This window comes from Acanthochromis polyacanthus, chromosome 16 (genome assembly GCF_021347895.1).
Source record: "Acanthochromis polyacanthus isolate Apoly-LR-REF ecotype Palm Island chromosome 16, KAUST_Apoly_ChrSc, whole genome shotgun sequence".
Lineage (NCBI taxonomy): Eukaryota > Metazoa > Chordata > Actinopteri > Pomacentridae > Acanthochromis > Acanthochromis polyacanthus.
In genome coordinates, this window is record NC_067128.1 from 13,838,006 (window position 1) to 13,853,052 (window position 15,047).

Sequence of the window (15,047 nt, forward strand, 5' to 3'; positions counted from 1 at the left end):
GCTGAGAGTAGGAAACTGTTACAATAAGCTAAAAGAACAACATTATCCCAATAGCAAACCTGTGTCTACATGGGGTTGATATAGATTTGTTGATCGATACAGTTAGTATGAAAAATCACACCTGTCAACTCTGATTGATGTGTGTTGTATTTTAATTGCTTTCCCACCCCTCCCTCTTCTCCCATCCCTCCCCCTTGCCCTCTTCTGTCCTTCTCAACCCGCCCGGCCAGCAGGCAGATGGGTCCCCCCTATATAGAGCTGGGTTCTGCTCGAGGTTTCTTCCCTGTTAAAAGGGTGTTTTCCTTGCCACTGTCGCCTTTGGGCTTGCTCTGGGGGTCAGGCATATGGGTTCTGTAAAGCGTCTTGAGACAATTTGATTGTAATTGACGCTATATAAATAAAATTGAATTGAATTGAATTGAATTGATTCAGAGATATCATCTCCAATTGCAGGCCCGGAGGAATCTCAGTGCACTACTCTCTGGTCTTTGAGATTAATTCCCCTCAAATCAACTCTGAGAATTCAGAGATGGCAACTGGTGCACCCGAGTCTACGGACGACTCTGGACTCAGGGAAATGGTGACCAAGGCGTTACGTGAGGAGGCCTCTCTGCCAATTGATCTGGACTCACTTAACTTTGAACCAGGTAAAGTGGAGGCATTCCTGTTTCCTGTTCGAACTTTAAAATTTAAATAATGTATTTGGAAGCAATTTAAAATGCCTTCAACCTATATCTACTACAGCATGCTGGTGGGAAAACTTTCAATGGTTTATGGTGTTTGGTTTGACTTAAGTATTTTTTTGACAGAAACAATCCTTCTGCCAGCACTGACATCGACCTCTTCAATACAACTAGTGAATGAGGTAAGATCTTTTGGAAAAAAGTAATTTCAAGAAGTGTGAGGACAGGAAGATATTTACAAATACTTTGCTATGCTATGGCTTCTGCATTAGTTTGAATTACTTACATATCTTCGCTGAAAAGGCCAAAAACTGTAGTAACTGAGTGTGATTACAAAGAGGTTTGTGGTGCCACATGAACGGCAGCCATCATGCTCAATAATAAAGTGTCACTAACCTGTCAATACCATTTGATTTTTGGAATGAAATATATGTAAATTAAGTCTGTAGAATACTTTGTGTGACATCAGATGTTGTTTTTTCACTACAACTATCATATAATTTTGTCTTATCATCTCTCCACAGTCCAGTGAGTCCAGTGAGCCTGATTCACATAACGAGTTTGAAGTTCTCACAGATGAACCAGAAGTCGATAAACCTCGGCTGGTGGTTCCCCTCACCCCACTGGAGAAGGAAAATGCCCTGGTGACTCTGCTCGATCCTACTGCTGTCCCAGATGAAGAGATAACGGCAGTAACGGTTGGGATTATAGTGAGCAGTGATCAACCCCCAGCCACCGAGGACATTACTGATGAGTCGGAGGCAATTTATGACAGTGAGGCCGAGCCTTCAAACGAAGAAGAGGAGGAAGAATTGCTGATCATTACACACGAGATTGAAACCATTCATCATGATGAAACTGGTGAACTTGTGCGTGACTACATACCGACCCCTCCTGTGATTCTTGAGCTGGAGACAGATGCTCCATATATCAGTCTGTCTCCCAACCTGATACCAGAAGATGACCCGATGCCTATCGATGAGGGCAGAGAAAATCCTAGCTTGGATGTTGTGCAGGTTACCCCCACCACTCAAATTTTATTCACTCCTGCTGGAGAGGAGCTATCTGATGCTGGACTCCCCATCACAACACTATCAGCCATCACAGGCCAGCCACCCACAGAGCCAGCAGCCAACCCTCAAGAAGATGAAGAAGTTAATGCCCTTCCAGATGAAGAGGACGTAGACTTGGGTGTCCCTGAACCCCGTGATCCTGGTGATGTTTTCAAAACTGAGGGTGTTTCAGAGTTTGAAGCTGAAGTTAAACTGCTTGAAGCAGAGGATGAATCAGTTATCGAAACTGATAATGTGCTTGAGGCTTTGCAGCCAACACTTGACCAGATTGAAGTTTTTGAACCAGAGGTAGAAGCGATTCAAATTTCAGAGCAAGATGAAGATGGAGCTGAAGTTTCAGAATCAGACAAAGAAGTAGCTGCAGTTTCAGAGCCAGAAACAGAAGTAACTGATGTTTCAGAGCCAGACGCAGGTGAAATTTCAGATTCAGACAAAGGAGTAGCTGCAGTTTCAGAGTCAGAAACAGAAGTAACTGATGTTTCAGAGCCAGACGCAGGTGAAATTTCAGATTCAGACAAAGAAGTAGCTGCAGTTTCAGAGCCAGAAACAGAAGTAACTGATGTTTCAGAGCCAGACGCAGGTGAAATTTCAGATTCAGACAAAGGAGTAGCTGCAGTTTCAGAGCCAGAAACAGAAGTAACTGATGTTTCAGAACCAGACGCAGGTGAAATTTCAGATTCAGACAAAGAAGTAGCTGCAGTTTCAGAGTCAGAAACAGAAGTAACTGATGTTTCAGAGCCAGACGCAGGTGAAATTTCAGATTCAGACAAAGAAGTAGCTGCAGTTTCAGAGTCAGAAACAGAAGTAACTGAAGTTTCTGAGCTGGATAAAGAAGTAGGAGAAGTTTCCGAGCCGAAAACAGAAGCAGTTGAAGTTTCAGAACCGGACATAGACGTAGCTGAAGTTTCAGAGCCAGACAAAGAAGTAGCTGAAGATGTAGAGCCAGAGGAAGATTCAGCTGTAGAAACGCATGAAGAGATTGCAGTTTCAGAGCCAGCAGAAATCATAGTTGATGTTCCAGGAATAGAGGAGAAGGAGCTTGAAATTTCTAAACCATCTGAAGTGTCAGAGCCAGAAGAATCAGAAGCAGATGCAGAACCAGAACCAGATGATAGTGCAGTTGAGGTTTTCACAGAAGGAGGAGTAGAAGAAAAAGACAATGTTTTGCAATCAGAAGAGGACATAGGTGAATTTACAGAGGAGGTAGAAAAGGCTCAAGAAACAGAAGAAGGTGAAATTGAGGTGACACTTACAGTTCCAGAGCCTGAGAAAGATGCGGTGGAGGTTTCAGAACAGGTTCCAGAACTGAAGGAAGAGTCAGAACCTGCTGTAGATGTAGATGAGGAAGTTCTAGAGCCAGAGGAAGAGGAGGTTAAAGCTGCAGGATCAGAGGAACCAGTACTGGAAGTTTCTCTATCTGAGGCAGAGGCCACTGAGGAAGATGTGGTGAAACAAGTGGTAGAAGAAGAGGCTGTTAAGATTCCAGCACCAGTGGATGAACTTGCTGAAAAAGAGACAGAAGTAGTGGAGGTTTTGAAAGTAGGAGAAGTTGTTGAAGCTCCAAGAGCAAGTGATGATGTAGTAGACTTATTGGAACCAGAACCAGAGTCTGTACCAGAAGAGGAAAGCCATATAATTGAAGTGATAGAAACAGGAGCTGAGGAAGTTGAAGCTCAAGAATCAGAAGAAGTGCAAGGAGGAGTTTCAGAACCAAATGAAAACATGGTAGAGGTTGTAAAGGTAGCACCAGAGTCAGAGAAAGAACCAGAAGTAGTGTCAGGTGTAACTGAAATCCCAAAACTGGAGGTAGAGGTTGCTGATGATGCAAAACCAATAGAAGAAGTTGTGGTCCCAGTATTAGATGAGGAACCAGTGGACGTTTCAGAACCGCACCTTCCCCCTGAAGCTGATGAAGAGGTAGTGGAAAGTCCAGAGGAAGCATCAGAAGAGGACAAAAGCACAGTTGATATTCTACCTCCAGTAGAACAGGTACCTGAGGTTTCGGAACCATCAGAAGAGGAGGTAGCAGTTCCAGAATCAGAAGGGGAAGGTGTTGATGTCCCACAATCACATCCAGAAGAGGGGCTAATTGAGATTTTAGAAGCAGAGCCTGAGAGAGACATTACTCAGCCACCAGCTGAATCAATAAAAATCCTTCACCCCTTGGATGACATGGAAGACCTTCACTTTGGAGAGGATGCTATTCATGTTGTTGAAGATAACGAGTTTCTTCATCCTGTCGAATCCGACTATCATCACCCATCGGAAGACAGTAATCTCCCAATCATACCAATAGTAGACACCGAGCCTTCCAGAGAAGATGCAGGTGAACCTGATCAGGAATATCCCATCATTGATGATTTTCACGTCGAGGAGGATGTCGACAGCATAGACGCTCAGGTGGAGAGTGACACCGCTGATGTCATGACGACAGAAGCAACCAATAGTGATGTATACTTTGAAACGACCTCTCATATTGCAGGTGAGCAGGCAGCAGTTGGTGTACCAAGCATTAAAAAATTTGATGTGATTAAAGGGAATCAATTATGGTAATAGAAATGTGCACTGACATTACCACAGATAATTAAGGATCTCCTGATGTTTTGATGTTTTATCTTAAGGGCTGCATGCATGCTGAAGTGTGATCTCCCCTGTTAAAATGCAGCAAACATCAGCCATTTTACCCTTCATTATGTTTGCAATGCTGATGATAATGTAGTATATGCTATTACAAAATAATGTTTTGATTGTTTGAAAAGAATTATGAATCATCTCAAAGAGTAATCTCTAAGACATTATCTCAGTGCAGTAGTAGGGATCCAGATTGCGAATTCATTATTGCAAAATTTAAATGTATTATGTATTATTTACTCAGCAGGCACATTTTGATAGTTTGTGGAAATCCTTTGTGAGAAATCATGACTTAATTCAGCCTTTTTGCCTGACATTTCAAAGAGGTGACAGCTCCAGACAAGCAAGACACATCAGAGGGCACAAAAGTCACGGAAGATTTGCTGGAGGAGACGCAGGAAAGTGATTTATACCCAAAAAGAGACATCAGTGTGACGGCTACACCAGTCCCAGACTCCTTCCCTACACCTCCAGCAGCTCCTGTCGATCTGCCTGAAGTGTCCTCACCTAACCCGACTGTAGACTCTGGACTCTTTGAGGTAGCAGAGCAATCTGTAATCCCCTCTTCTGCTGAGTCTTCAGAGGATGATAGCACTGAGCCGGAGGCTGAGTTGGAGCACAGCGAGGCAGCTGTCGTCATTATTGATGAAGACTTGGAAGATGCAATGAAGAAAGGAGGCGAAAGTCACACCAGTCCACCAGCTGCCACTGAGGAAGTCATTGACGAGGCCGTACAGGATCTGGCTGTGGAGCTGGATCAAACAGACATGCCAGCCACAGAGGCAAACGAGCTTCCTGATGAGGGGAGTGGTTTCCTATCTGTGGGGGCAGAGCACAGCGCTGTCAGCGTCACAGCCCCACCTCCAGTAAGATATCTGACCACGCCTGCCATGACCACGGCCAGCCACGGCCGGGAGCTGGTGGTGTTCTTCAGCCTGCGTGTCACCAACCTGGACTTTTCTGAGGACCTTTTCAACAAGACGTCACCCGAATACAGATCGCTGGAGAACACCTTCTTAGACGTGGTGAGTAGGCAAACATGTGGCTTTCAAGTGAAGGAAAACTTTCCTTATTTTTTGAAAAGGGCAGTGAAACTAATGTCATTTCAGCTGTAAAGGTAATTGATATTTTAAATGGGGGCATAGTGAATTGTGAATTTTATCAATGGTATTTTATCCAGTTAAGTGTCCATGCTAATTAAAAATTCAGTCAAGAAGCAAGCTTTTTTTATCTTCAAATGAAAAAAGAAAATTAAAAAAAGGGACAAACTGCGAACGTAACTTAAAGAGCATCAAAACAATGGCCAACAGTACTGGGTGTAACTCCAGTTGTATGAACACATGCTTAGTCCAATTGGCCTATATGCTGAATTTTATGTTGTTTATGGCGAGAGAAGACCGCTACTCGACAAGGACATTGAAAGGACTAAAGAAAGGCACTTGCCATCCTGTCTTCTCTGAGGTTAACCAGTCAGCGTTGGGACAGTAGTGTGTCAGCGCAGGTCACAAGGTTTTAAGGCAAGTTCCTGCTGTGGAAAACAACCGTATGTGGTGTTATGTTGTAACCTCGAAGATGCATCATGAGAGAAATAGGCAGTCAGCGCCGTGACTGAGCATTTGTGCCTTAAACCTGCAGTGTTCTGATCACAGTCTAAAAGCCACTCAAACCTCCAAGGTTCCACAAATTTAATGAACATATTTTGCCAACGTGCAGGTTTTCTGTATTAATATTGTTATGTACAATCCTGGTAGCTCCTGGTAAGAACAAGTATAACTGAATTACTCAAATATTACAACATTCCATTATGTACTGTTGAATAGTGTTACAGTGACAGAGAGGAGCTGGTGTGCTTCAGGTGCAGCGAGTGTGGGGAGACGTGGGTGAAGAAGGAGCTCGGGTCTTCGTAGGTCTGCACATTCTAGATTTTCATCTAAACATGTTTAAGATTGGAAGGATTGTTCTCATGGGGGGAAAAAAAATTCTGAATATGTAACGTTAAAGCACAGAGATGAGTTTTCAGGGTTTTTTTTTGTTTGTTTGTTTTTAAGCCAGACCGTAACTCAAAACAGATAGACAATGTAGCTATAAAAGGAATCAGAATTTCCTTAAATTAACTGTAAATGCTAAACAGTTAATTTGACCAAATATAATTATATACACACTCTAAGCACTTTATTAGAATACCTATGCAACAGATCTGCCATGTGTTCCATTTTTACAAAGCCTTAACTTTTCCCCTTGTTGCTGACATGATCAGAAGTCCACTTCATGATAATTACGCTACATGTGTCTTATTATATAACTCCATAAAGGCCTTTGTAACGTAAAGGGATACCAGCAACAAAATATATGACGGACCAAGTTACGTGACTTGTTATTTGCAAAGCTTTCACCCACATCTGGTGGGCTTCCTCAGGGGCGGAAGCTGAACAGTTGTGATGAAGATGATTTGTTTTTTGACCATTTTCCCAGGTTTAGGTTGCTGAGCTGCAGTGAAATTAGTCGTGTGATTAATTAAGTTTTTGTCTACACTACTTGTGTGAATTAACAAAATGTCAGTTAATTCAGGAGTATTAGAAGGTTCCTTACACCTTTCACTTGCTTTGCAGATTGTACCTTTCACTTTCACAAGCTGTGTATACATCTTTGATATTTTGTTTAAGCCAATAGGGCAAATGCCGTTTTGCCTCATCCTCCTATTCTGGAGAATCTTTTTGGTTTTACTATGAACTCCTGAGGGGAAGTATCTGGCTCTTTAGCCGCCAAATGTTCTACAGTGTTCAGCAGCTTGTCCGTGACTGCGTCCGTCTGCTGTTTGCTCCTGAGCAGGTCGTGCACAGAGAGTTTTTAGAGCTTTTATTCCTGCCTGCTGCATCCAAGAAATACACCACGAACATGCCAAAGAGAGCTTGGAGAGTGAAGTTGCAACTGGATAGCTGAACAGTAAGCAGAAGTGAGGGGAACTGCACATTCACCCGATAATCTTCTATATATATATTCATCACAATCAGAGACATCTGTCAAGCCATTTCATACATTCAGTTTGATTATAGCTGCTTCAAAAAGAAAATATACCAAACTAAGATCTACTTGGAGCTGATTTGCAAGCTTTGATGCCAACATGTTTTTCCGCTCTCTGTGTCACAACATTCCTAATTAATATGCTATAAATACAGATAAGTAATGTATTTTGACCCCATATATTAGGTCTAATGACATTGAAAACAAGCAATCCCAGTAGTAAAGCTTTTGACAATTAAGTCTGGTTAGTGTGTGACATTCTTCTATGAATTTCATTAAGACTAAATAGCCAAAACAGAAAGCCAGAGACAATTAATGAACATGAGCAGCTGCCCTGTTCATTTGTGTCTTTGTTTTCAGTCTGAACAAGCTCTCTAGAGCCCTCAGTCAGACCTGTAGGTTGTTGTGTTGAGAATGGATATGTTTTGATGTTTCCGATGAACAGGGGAAGAGAGAGAATAATTTCAAGCCCAGGCAGGTACAATACAGCCTTTATTTGACTCCAAACAATGAGTCGCCTACATAAATGAGGCAGGGAGAAAATGCCTTGGGAATATAAGCATAAATAGATGACACTCTCTCTTGCTCTTTCTCTGTGAGGGAAATATTAACAAACTATAGATGGTTTTATGACTTTTTAAAGGCATTGTGTAAGTCTGGAGACATTTCTGTTTTCCTTTTCAGCCACTATCAGTGTCCTTCATCCAAAGTTTTCAATCAAATGCCATCTCAATAAGGGAACTCAACTCTTATTTCTATTATCAGATACTTTTATCAGCCAAAATACTCAGTGGTGATAGTCATGCACACTCTCCCTTTTACTTGTTTTCTTGTTATTGGCAGTTACTGTCATTTGAATGCAACTCTGATAAGCGCTCCTCCCTAAACAAGTAAGTAAATCCCTTCAATTAGCAGCCAGGCAGCAGTTTTATTTAGATGCTGCGTTGGCTGCCAGCACTCAGCGGTTTTGAAATGTTTGGATTAGAGTAGCGACGTTTGGGGTTCTCTGCGTGGTGAGAATCTCTGAATTCAGCAACATTTGAAGAATCTGGCTTTTACAATCTGATATTAATTAACAAATAAGCAGGGCTGCAGCTAGTGGTTCTTTTTTTATTGGTTAATTATTTAATTAACTAATCAGTGGTTTTGTCTTTTATACAAATGAAAACTGTCCATCAAAATTCTCTAAACCCAAGGGAACACAGTCTGCTCTCTGTCCGCCTTGGCCATAGCAGTTAAGCGACATCAAGATGATCTACATATAGAACACTTTAGGGCTACGATAATCACAATAATTTTAATTTGGTATTGCAGTCATGATTATTAATGGAGTTTGAGGACAAACCTTTTTTTTTACTGCAGTTTCCTATTTAAATGAACAGAGCACTGTCTTCACTTTAACGTTGCTGACATTTCTGGTGATTTACTCATCTTTGCATCCAAATAAGACATCCTCATCTGAATTCAGTGCATCTCCTGGGAGGTACACTGTAAATGAAGATGTACCAAAACTCCTCACTTGCTGAAAATGTGCTAATTGACAGACACTAGCTAATGCCAAGTGGTTTTATCGACACTGGCTGTGAGTGGGGCATTTCAGATATCGATATTACAGTCCATCATTTTGATTATTTAACTAAGAGAAGTCAAAACTGTCATTATTATTTGATCAGCTGTGCAGCCCTCGCACATGCATGCATGATGTGCTGTGCTTTAAAAACAAGCTTGGTTGCAGTATGGATGCTTTTTTTAAAAAAAAAAAAAGTGTTTGGAGATTAAATGAGAAGCTTTTTTCTCATTGGTTTAGCTCCACTTTGTTCAAGTTATTATAAATGACAAAAATGGCATAATTTGTATTTATTGATTAGTTGTTTTTACATTCCAACTTCTCATGTAGCTACACTTTATCAGTTGTATCAAGAAGTTCCCAGTGGCCACTATGAGAAGTCTGTGGTTGTATGAAAAAACTCCCAGTTGTGAATATTAAAAAAAAGGACATTCGGCACATTCATTTAATTAGAAAAAAGAAAAACTCTTGAAAGTCTGTGTCTCTCTGGGCCCGAGTACAATGTTCCTTACACTGAAATACAACAGACTGAATAAAAATCAATCATACCATGCGTGCATGACTGTAATTACTCCATGCATTTATCTGGTGTGCAAGGTAGAAGTGGGGGCAGAATATAGAGACACAGCAAATGTATGTAAAGATGTATGGATCACCTGCACTGGCTGGTACAAATTAAGATAAAGAGCTTTTTGCTTCAGATGTGCTGAGGATGAAATGAAGCATTGCTTTCCTTTTGTTTGCCTATATTAGAAAAAGAAAATACAGTGGTGTTCATTTTGCAATGTCTTCACCTCCAAAAGTAAAAAGTTATTGGCTGGAAGATAATTTGGGGGAAATGTTCATCGCTGAAAGTGTTTTTGTAGTAGCACTGAATCACAAAAGAACTAAAGAAGGAATGCAGTGTGTGTTCAAAGCTTCCCGACACTTTGCACCACTTTTTCCGTGCTCGCTGCCCTTTTAAAGCATAATTTTTTCCACTTGTTTCCTGCTTGTACATCCTCAGCAGCTGCCATAGCTGTTCTTCTCTGCACCTGCGGAACCTTCTTCCCCTCACTTCTTCTTTTTTTTTGGGGGGGGGGGATTTTTACCTTAGGAAAAATGTGATGTCAAAATGTCATTCAGCAGTTCAATATACACAAGTGATGCAGCAGCGAACATGTCTAACAAGCAAACCAAACATTGATTCAGTTGCCCAAACAATCCAACCCACGCACCAGATGAAAAAAGTGTGTAATTAAAAAACAGAAGCAGACAACAAAAGAAATGAAGCAAAAGATAAATAAAAGGAAGAAAAATAGAACTTGGCTCATGCAGTACATCTTATATCACAACTACTTGCAAGAGATGTAGTACTATTACGCTTGCTGCACATTTCAGCAACATTCAAGTTCAAACACCATCATACTTAAGATGTGTTATATCCAGTTTGGAGTTCTTGACGTATGAGATGAACAGCTGAAAGATCACAAAGAATTTACCAGCAGATTCCATCAGATTCAATCTAACTTTCTCTGGTTACAAAAACTGGATTTGATCTCTTATGTAGTGATTTTGGGTGGTCCAGCTTTCTACTTAGGACGAATAATTTGTCCAGCAATCAGAGAAACAATTCCTTGTTGTCCCTGTCCGAATGGATAAGGGTATGTACTTACTGAGCTCTAAGAAATATTTTGCGCTATGCAATCCAAATTCATCTTTTATATTTTATATCTGTCATTCTGGAGATGGGTTCTTCAGGGGAGAAATTAAGTTTAAGTCGTGGGTTTTTACACATGCTTTTAAGCTAATGTTTACACACTGATTTAAACAAAGAAAAAAATACAGTTTGGCCAAGTGTCTAACAATATAGTAATTTTCCTGTATTATCATAGTGATACCACAATAATATCTTTAAAACAACATGATTACAGAACTATTTAGATCTCCTATAGCTTAGTTGTAGTGGTGTTTCTTATGTTTTAGGAGAAGTTTTATTGGCTCATTCAGTGAGTCTCCATGCCTGTATGAAAGCATCTGTGCTGTTTCTTTGCCTCTTTGTTCCAGTTTTGCTCCAGCATTGGAGGTGATAATAGAAACAATGGTTAAACCTATGGTTTATGTTAGGTAAGCGAGTGCTCAATCTGCTGGGTTAAACAGAAACAAACATACTTTTTACCTGGATGAATGCCTATGTCTATGTCTGTGCTAGAAAAAAAAGAAAAAAGGATGCTCCTAATATACTGAAGTTATTCTGGTGAAATTCATCATTTATTTGTTTCACATTTTCTTCTTGGATAAATCCAGCTCCCAAATAAACACTAGCATTCCCATCACTCTGCTGCACTTGAATGTATCCTCTTCAACAGAAATACTGTCCCCATTCAGGAATTTAAACTCGACACCTCCTGCAGACGTTTCACATTTTTAAAAAATAGAAGAAGGGGAGGGATTGTAGCCCCAGGAATGCTGTTATAATGGGAAATGACGGTGCCAGTATTTTCAGTAGCTTAACACAGTTCTAGAAAAACAAGCAAAGGCGAATTAGTGGTAAGAATGACAGCATTTTTTAAAACCTGAAACCTGCCTGGTGAGCGGTGAGTTTGCAGAAGTGCCGAGTTTGAGCGACAACGGCTTTTCAAATCAGGAGCAGATCATTTTACTGTATATGAGGCTGTTTTACCTTTTAGTGCTAAAATGGAGTCCACAAGGTCACTATTAAATGTTTATTCCACAACGGAAAGTACTACGTCTTGTTTAGCATTTAGGAAAAAAAAAAAGCTTCCATTACATCACAACCGTACAGTTTAATGTTGATTAAAAGCCTGCAAAATGAGATGTTTTAAAATGTCAGTCCTGTTGTGAATGTCAATCAGACAATTACTGGTTTGAAAAAAGTAAATGTGTAGCGATAGCTGTTCATTTCAGTGGAGACAGCTCGATTAGTGCTTGTTAAGTAAATCTGCACAAAGTTTGACCCAAGAATTTTCAAACCTTTGAGTAAATGAAGACAGTCCTAGCTTATCAGCTACTGAAATGAGTTGACAGAAAAACATGATTTCTAAATTGTAATGAGTCTTTGGCACAAATGTTATTTGAATAAATTATGCGAAGCTGGCTAAATGATGATAAGCATTCCAGAGGCTCCCTAGTTTTCAGTAAACATCTTTTTTTGATGCAATGGTGAACAATCCTGTGAACTAAATGCCTGGAAGGACACAGTACAGAGATATTCAGAAGAAATTCAGACAGCAGTTGTGACTATTACTAGCAAGTTTCGTGCTTTGTTAGTGTGCACAAATAGTTAATCAGCTTGGTTTGCAGTTTGTCACTAAGAATTGCCAGCTTCATCTTATTGCTTATTGCTTGAATATGGAGTCACATTTTTCCTCTCTCAGTTAGAAATTTAAAAGACTCAAATCTGTTTAACTTGAGGAATCGAATCATCATCCTTTTAGTCTCTTCCTCTGCATCATCAGGCCTGCTGCTGTTTATTGCTGACAGCAGTGAAAAATTACCGAAACACAGTAATTAGCAAATGAATAGAAAATATTGGCTCAGGCCTATAGATATCGCCTCGTAAAAAAAGTGCCTCAAATCCTTAAGAGACCCACATTTTCTGAATGGATTGTGCTATTCGTTGAACAGTTTTGTTAACTGCAGCAATAGAGGTAATTATGTATGGCCATGTGGGAATTAGAGCAAATTGTTTCTGTTTTTTTTTTTTTTTTTTTGGTTATAATTTTTGATTGTGCAGAAATGTGGCTCGTCTGAGGCGTTTTGAAGAGAGTGCATGTGAGCGAGTTTAACTGGATGTTTTAAAGATAGTATGATGCTGATGTGTCTATTTTAAATCGAGGAAAGTCTCTTATGAACAAAAAATGTCAGTGACAGAAGGAATAACTGAGGACAGAAACAAATTTAAGCAACCGGCATGCAGTGTGCTGCTTTCCTGCTACTCCTCAATAAACAACATAATTGCATCAGTGGCAGTCGCTGAAGGTCCCACTTCTAAATGCATTTATCATTTCTACACTCATTACACACACACACACACACACACACACACACACACACACACACACACACACACACACACACACACACACACACACGTTCATACTTATAAAGTAACAACATTTTTTCTCAGTCAGTGTTGTCACAAAAAAAGGCCTATCAGTGTTTAGATGTTGGAAACCATCCTTAATATGTTTGAGTTAATAGAGCTTCAACTTGACATTTAACACGTCAGCTAAGAGCACTAAACCTCATGACTACATCTGTGTGAGTGTTACCGACAGCAAAACAACAAAATGTGGTAGAGGGGACACTTTGCCCAGGTTGCTGAATACATAAATCTACAGTCAGTGTTTTCAGCTTCCTAATGTATTCTATTTGCTTCCCAATAGAATGCATTCATTTTCTCCGATTGCTCTGATACATCATGTTTCTGCTCCATTGCCTGTGTCTAGTTCTGACTAGACAAGAGCAAAAAGCTGCCAGTGTCATTTCATTAGTGAGTGCATTGTGATGGCAAAGAAAATCTGCCCAAACTTTTGTATTAAGATCATCTTTGACAAAGCTTCATGGAGGAATTTGTACACCTTGGCAAATTAACGCCTTGAGGAGGGAACTCCAGATATTGCGGCAGAGAGTGATGGAACAGTTCGGTTTTCCGGGAATTTTGGAGAACGTTTCCAAGACAGCATTCCAGAAACTTGATCTTTTCTGACGTGGATGGTTTTCAGAAATTACAAGCTCTAGATCTCCATCAAATTGGACCTATGAAGACAATGAACAACTAAATGAAAAACAACGTGGTTAAGGCAGACTGTGGGAATTGGCTGAATTATATAACTGTATATAAATCAGCATCTCTTTGGGGGATTTTTTTAAGAACGAACAAAACCAACGAAGTAAAACAATTCTGCCATGTTTTCATCCTTTTGAATGCGAATCAGTGGCTTTTATTGCCATACCCAGTCATAAACAAGTTGTCAGCGCAATGAAATTCTTCACATGCTGTGCCCTGATTAACCTGTTTACAGAATGCACTGATTCAAATGCACTCATCACTCATATCTACTCATACATACTGAGAAGGACAAATACTGAATATACAAAGAGCAGTGTCAAAGGATATGTATAGAAAAACTGTGTAAAACAAACAAAAAAAAGCATGTGGAATATTCAGGGTACAAAAGGTCAGATGTAGAAAAATATACATCTTATAAATATAAATCTTTTACAATGCAAAAGATTGCATTGAGTCCTTTAGTCGGTGATATGTGCAGGGGAAGGACAGTGGATGGGGTACTGGTTTGGAAGTGTCCATCAGTCTTCTCGCTGGGGGTTAGAAAACTGTCCTTGAACGGTGAGGATCTGCATTTCAGATTCCTGTAGCGTCAGCCCGAGTGTAGGACTGTGAAGAGGTGGTGCTACGGCGGGTGAGGTTCTTGATGATGTTGTTGGCCTTCTGAGCCCTCTCTACTGACAAACATCCTGCAGAGACGTACCTGTGATGTGCTGGTCTGATCACTATGCAGGCGTTTTCGCTCCACTTCTTGCTGTATGAATGGTCTCAATAGTGGAGGAGCAATGGCAGCAGTTTAAGCTTTCTCTGCCTTCTCAGGAAGTACATCCTCTGCTGTGTTTTCCTGATTAAGTGGGTATTGTGGTGTGTTCAAGTAAAGTTCTTACTGATTTGAACCAAGAAACACTTACAGGTGCTGACCTTCTCCACCTCTAACCCACTGAAACACAGCAAGTTGTGATGTTAGTGGCTTCTCTCCTTCCTCAGGTCCACTATCTCTCTCTTTGTCTCGTTCACATGGAGTGTCAAGCTCTTGTTTTGACATCACAGCACCAACTTTCTGCCTTCATGTGGTTTGGTGAATCATTGTTAAGGCCTTGCAAGTTTTAGAGGGTGAATATTCACATTTGTGGCAACGTATTCATCAATGTAGAGTGTGTTCAGCACGGGACTAAGTACACGATCTTGAGAGGTGCCAGTGTTAATTGCAAGTGTCCCAGATGTGGTGAAGTCTGAAGTTAAACAGTTTTAATGGGAGTGTATTGGGGATGACTGAATGC

At 40.5% G+C, this 15,047-nt stretch overlaps 1 protein-coding gene across 1 annotated transcript in view; it reads left to right on the top strand.

Moving 5' to 3' along the window:
- LOC110958029 (interphotoreceptor matrix proteoglycan 2-like) overlaps window positions 1-15,047 on the top strand; it is a 69,506-nt gene that overhangs the window by 29,154 nt on the left and 25,305 nt on the right. The window contains exons 5-7 of the mRNA XM_051937033.1: window positions 454-652; window positions 1,208-4,238; window positions 4,712-5,412. Of these exons, the coding sequence (XP_051792993.1) occupies window positions 454-652; window positions 1,208-4,238; window positions 4,712-5,412 (3,931 nt within the window). The remainder of the gene's footprint in view (window positions 1-453; window positions 653-1,207; window positions 4,239-4,711; window positions 5,413-15,047) is intronic.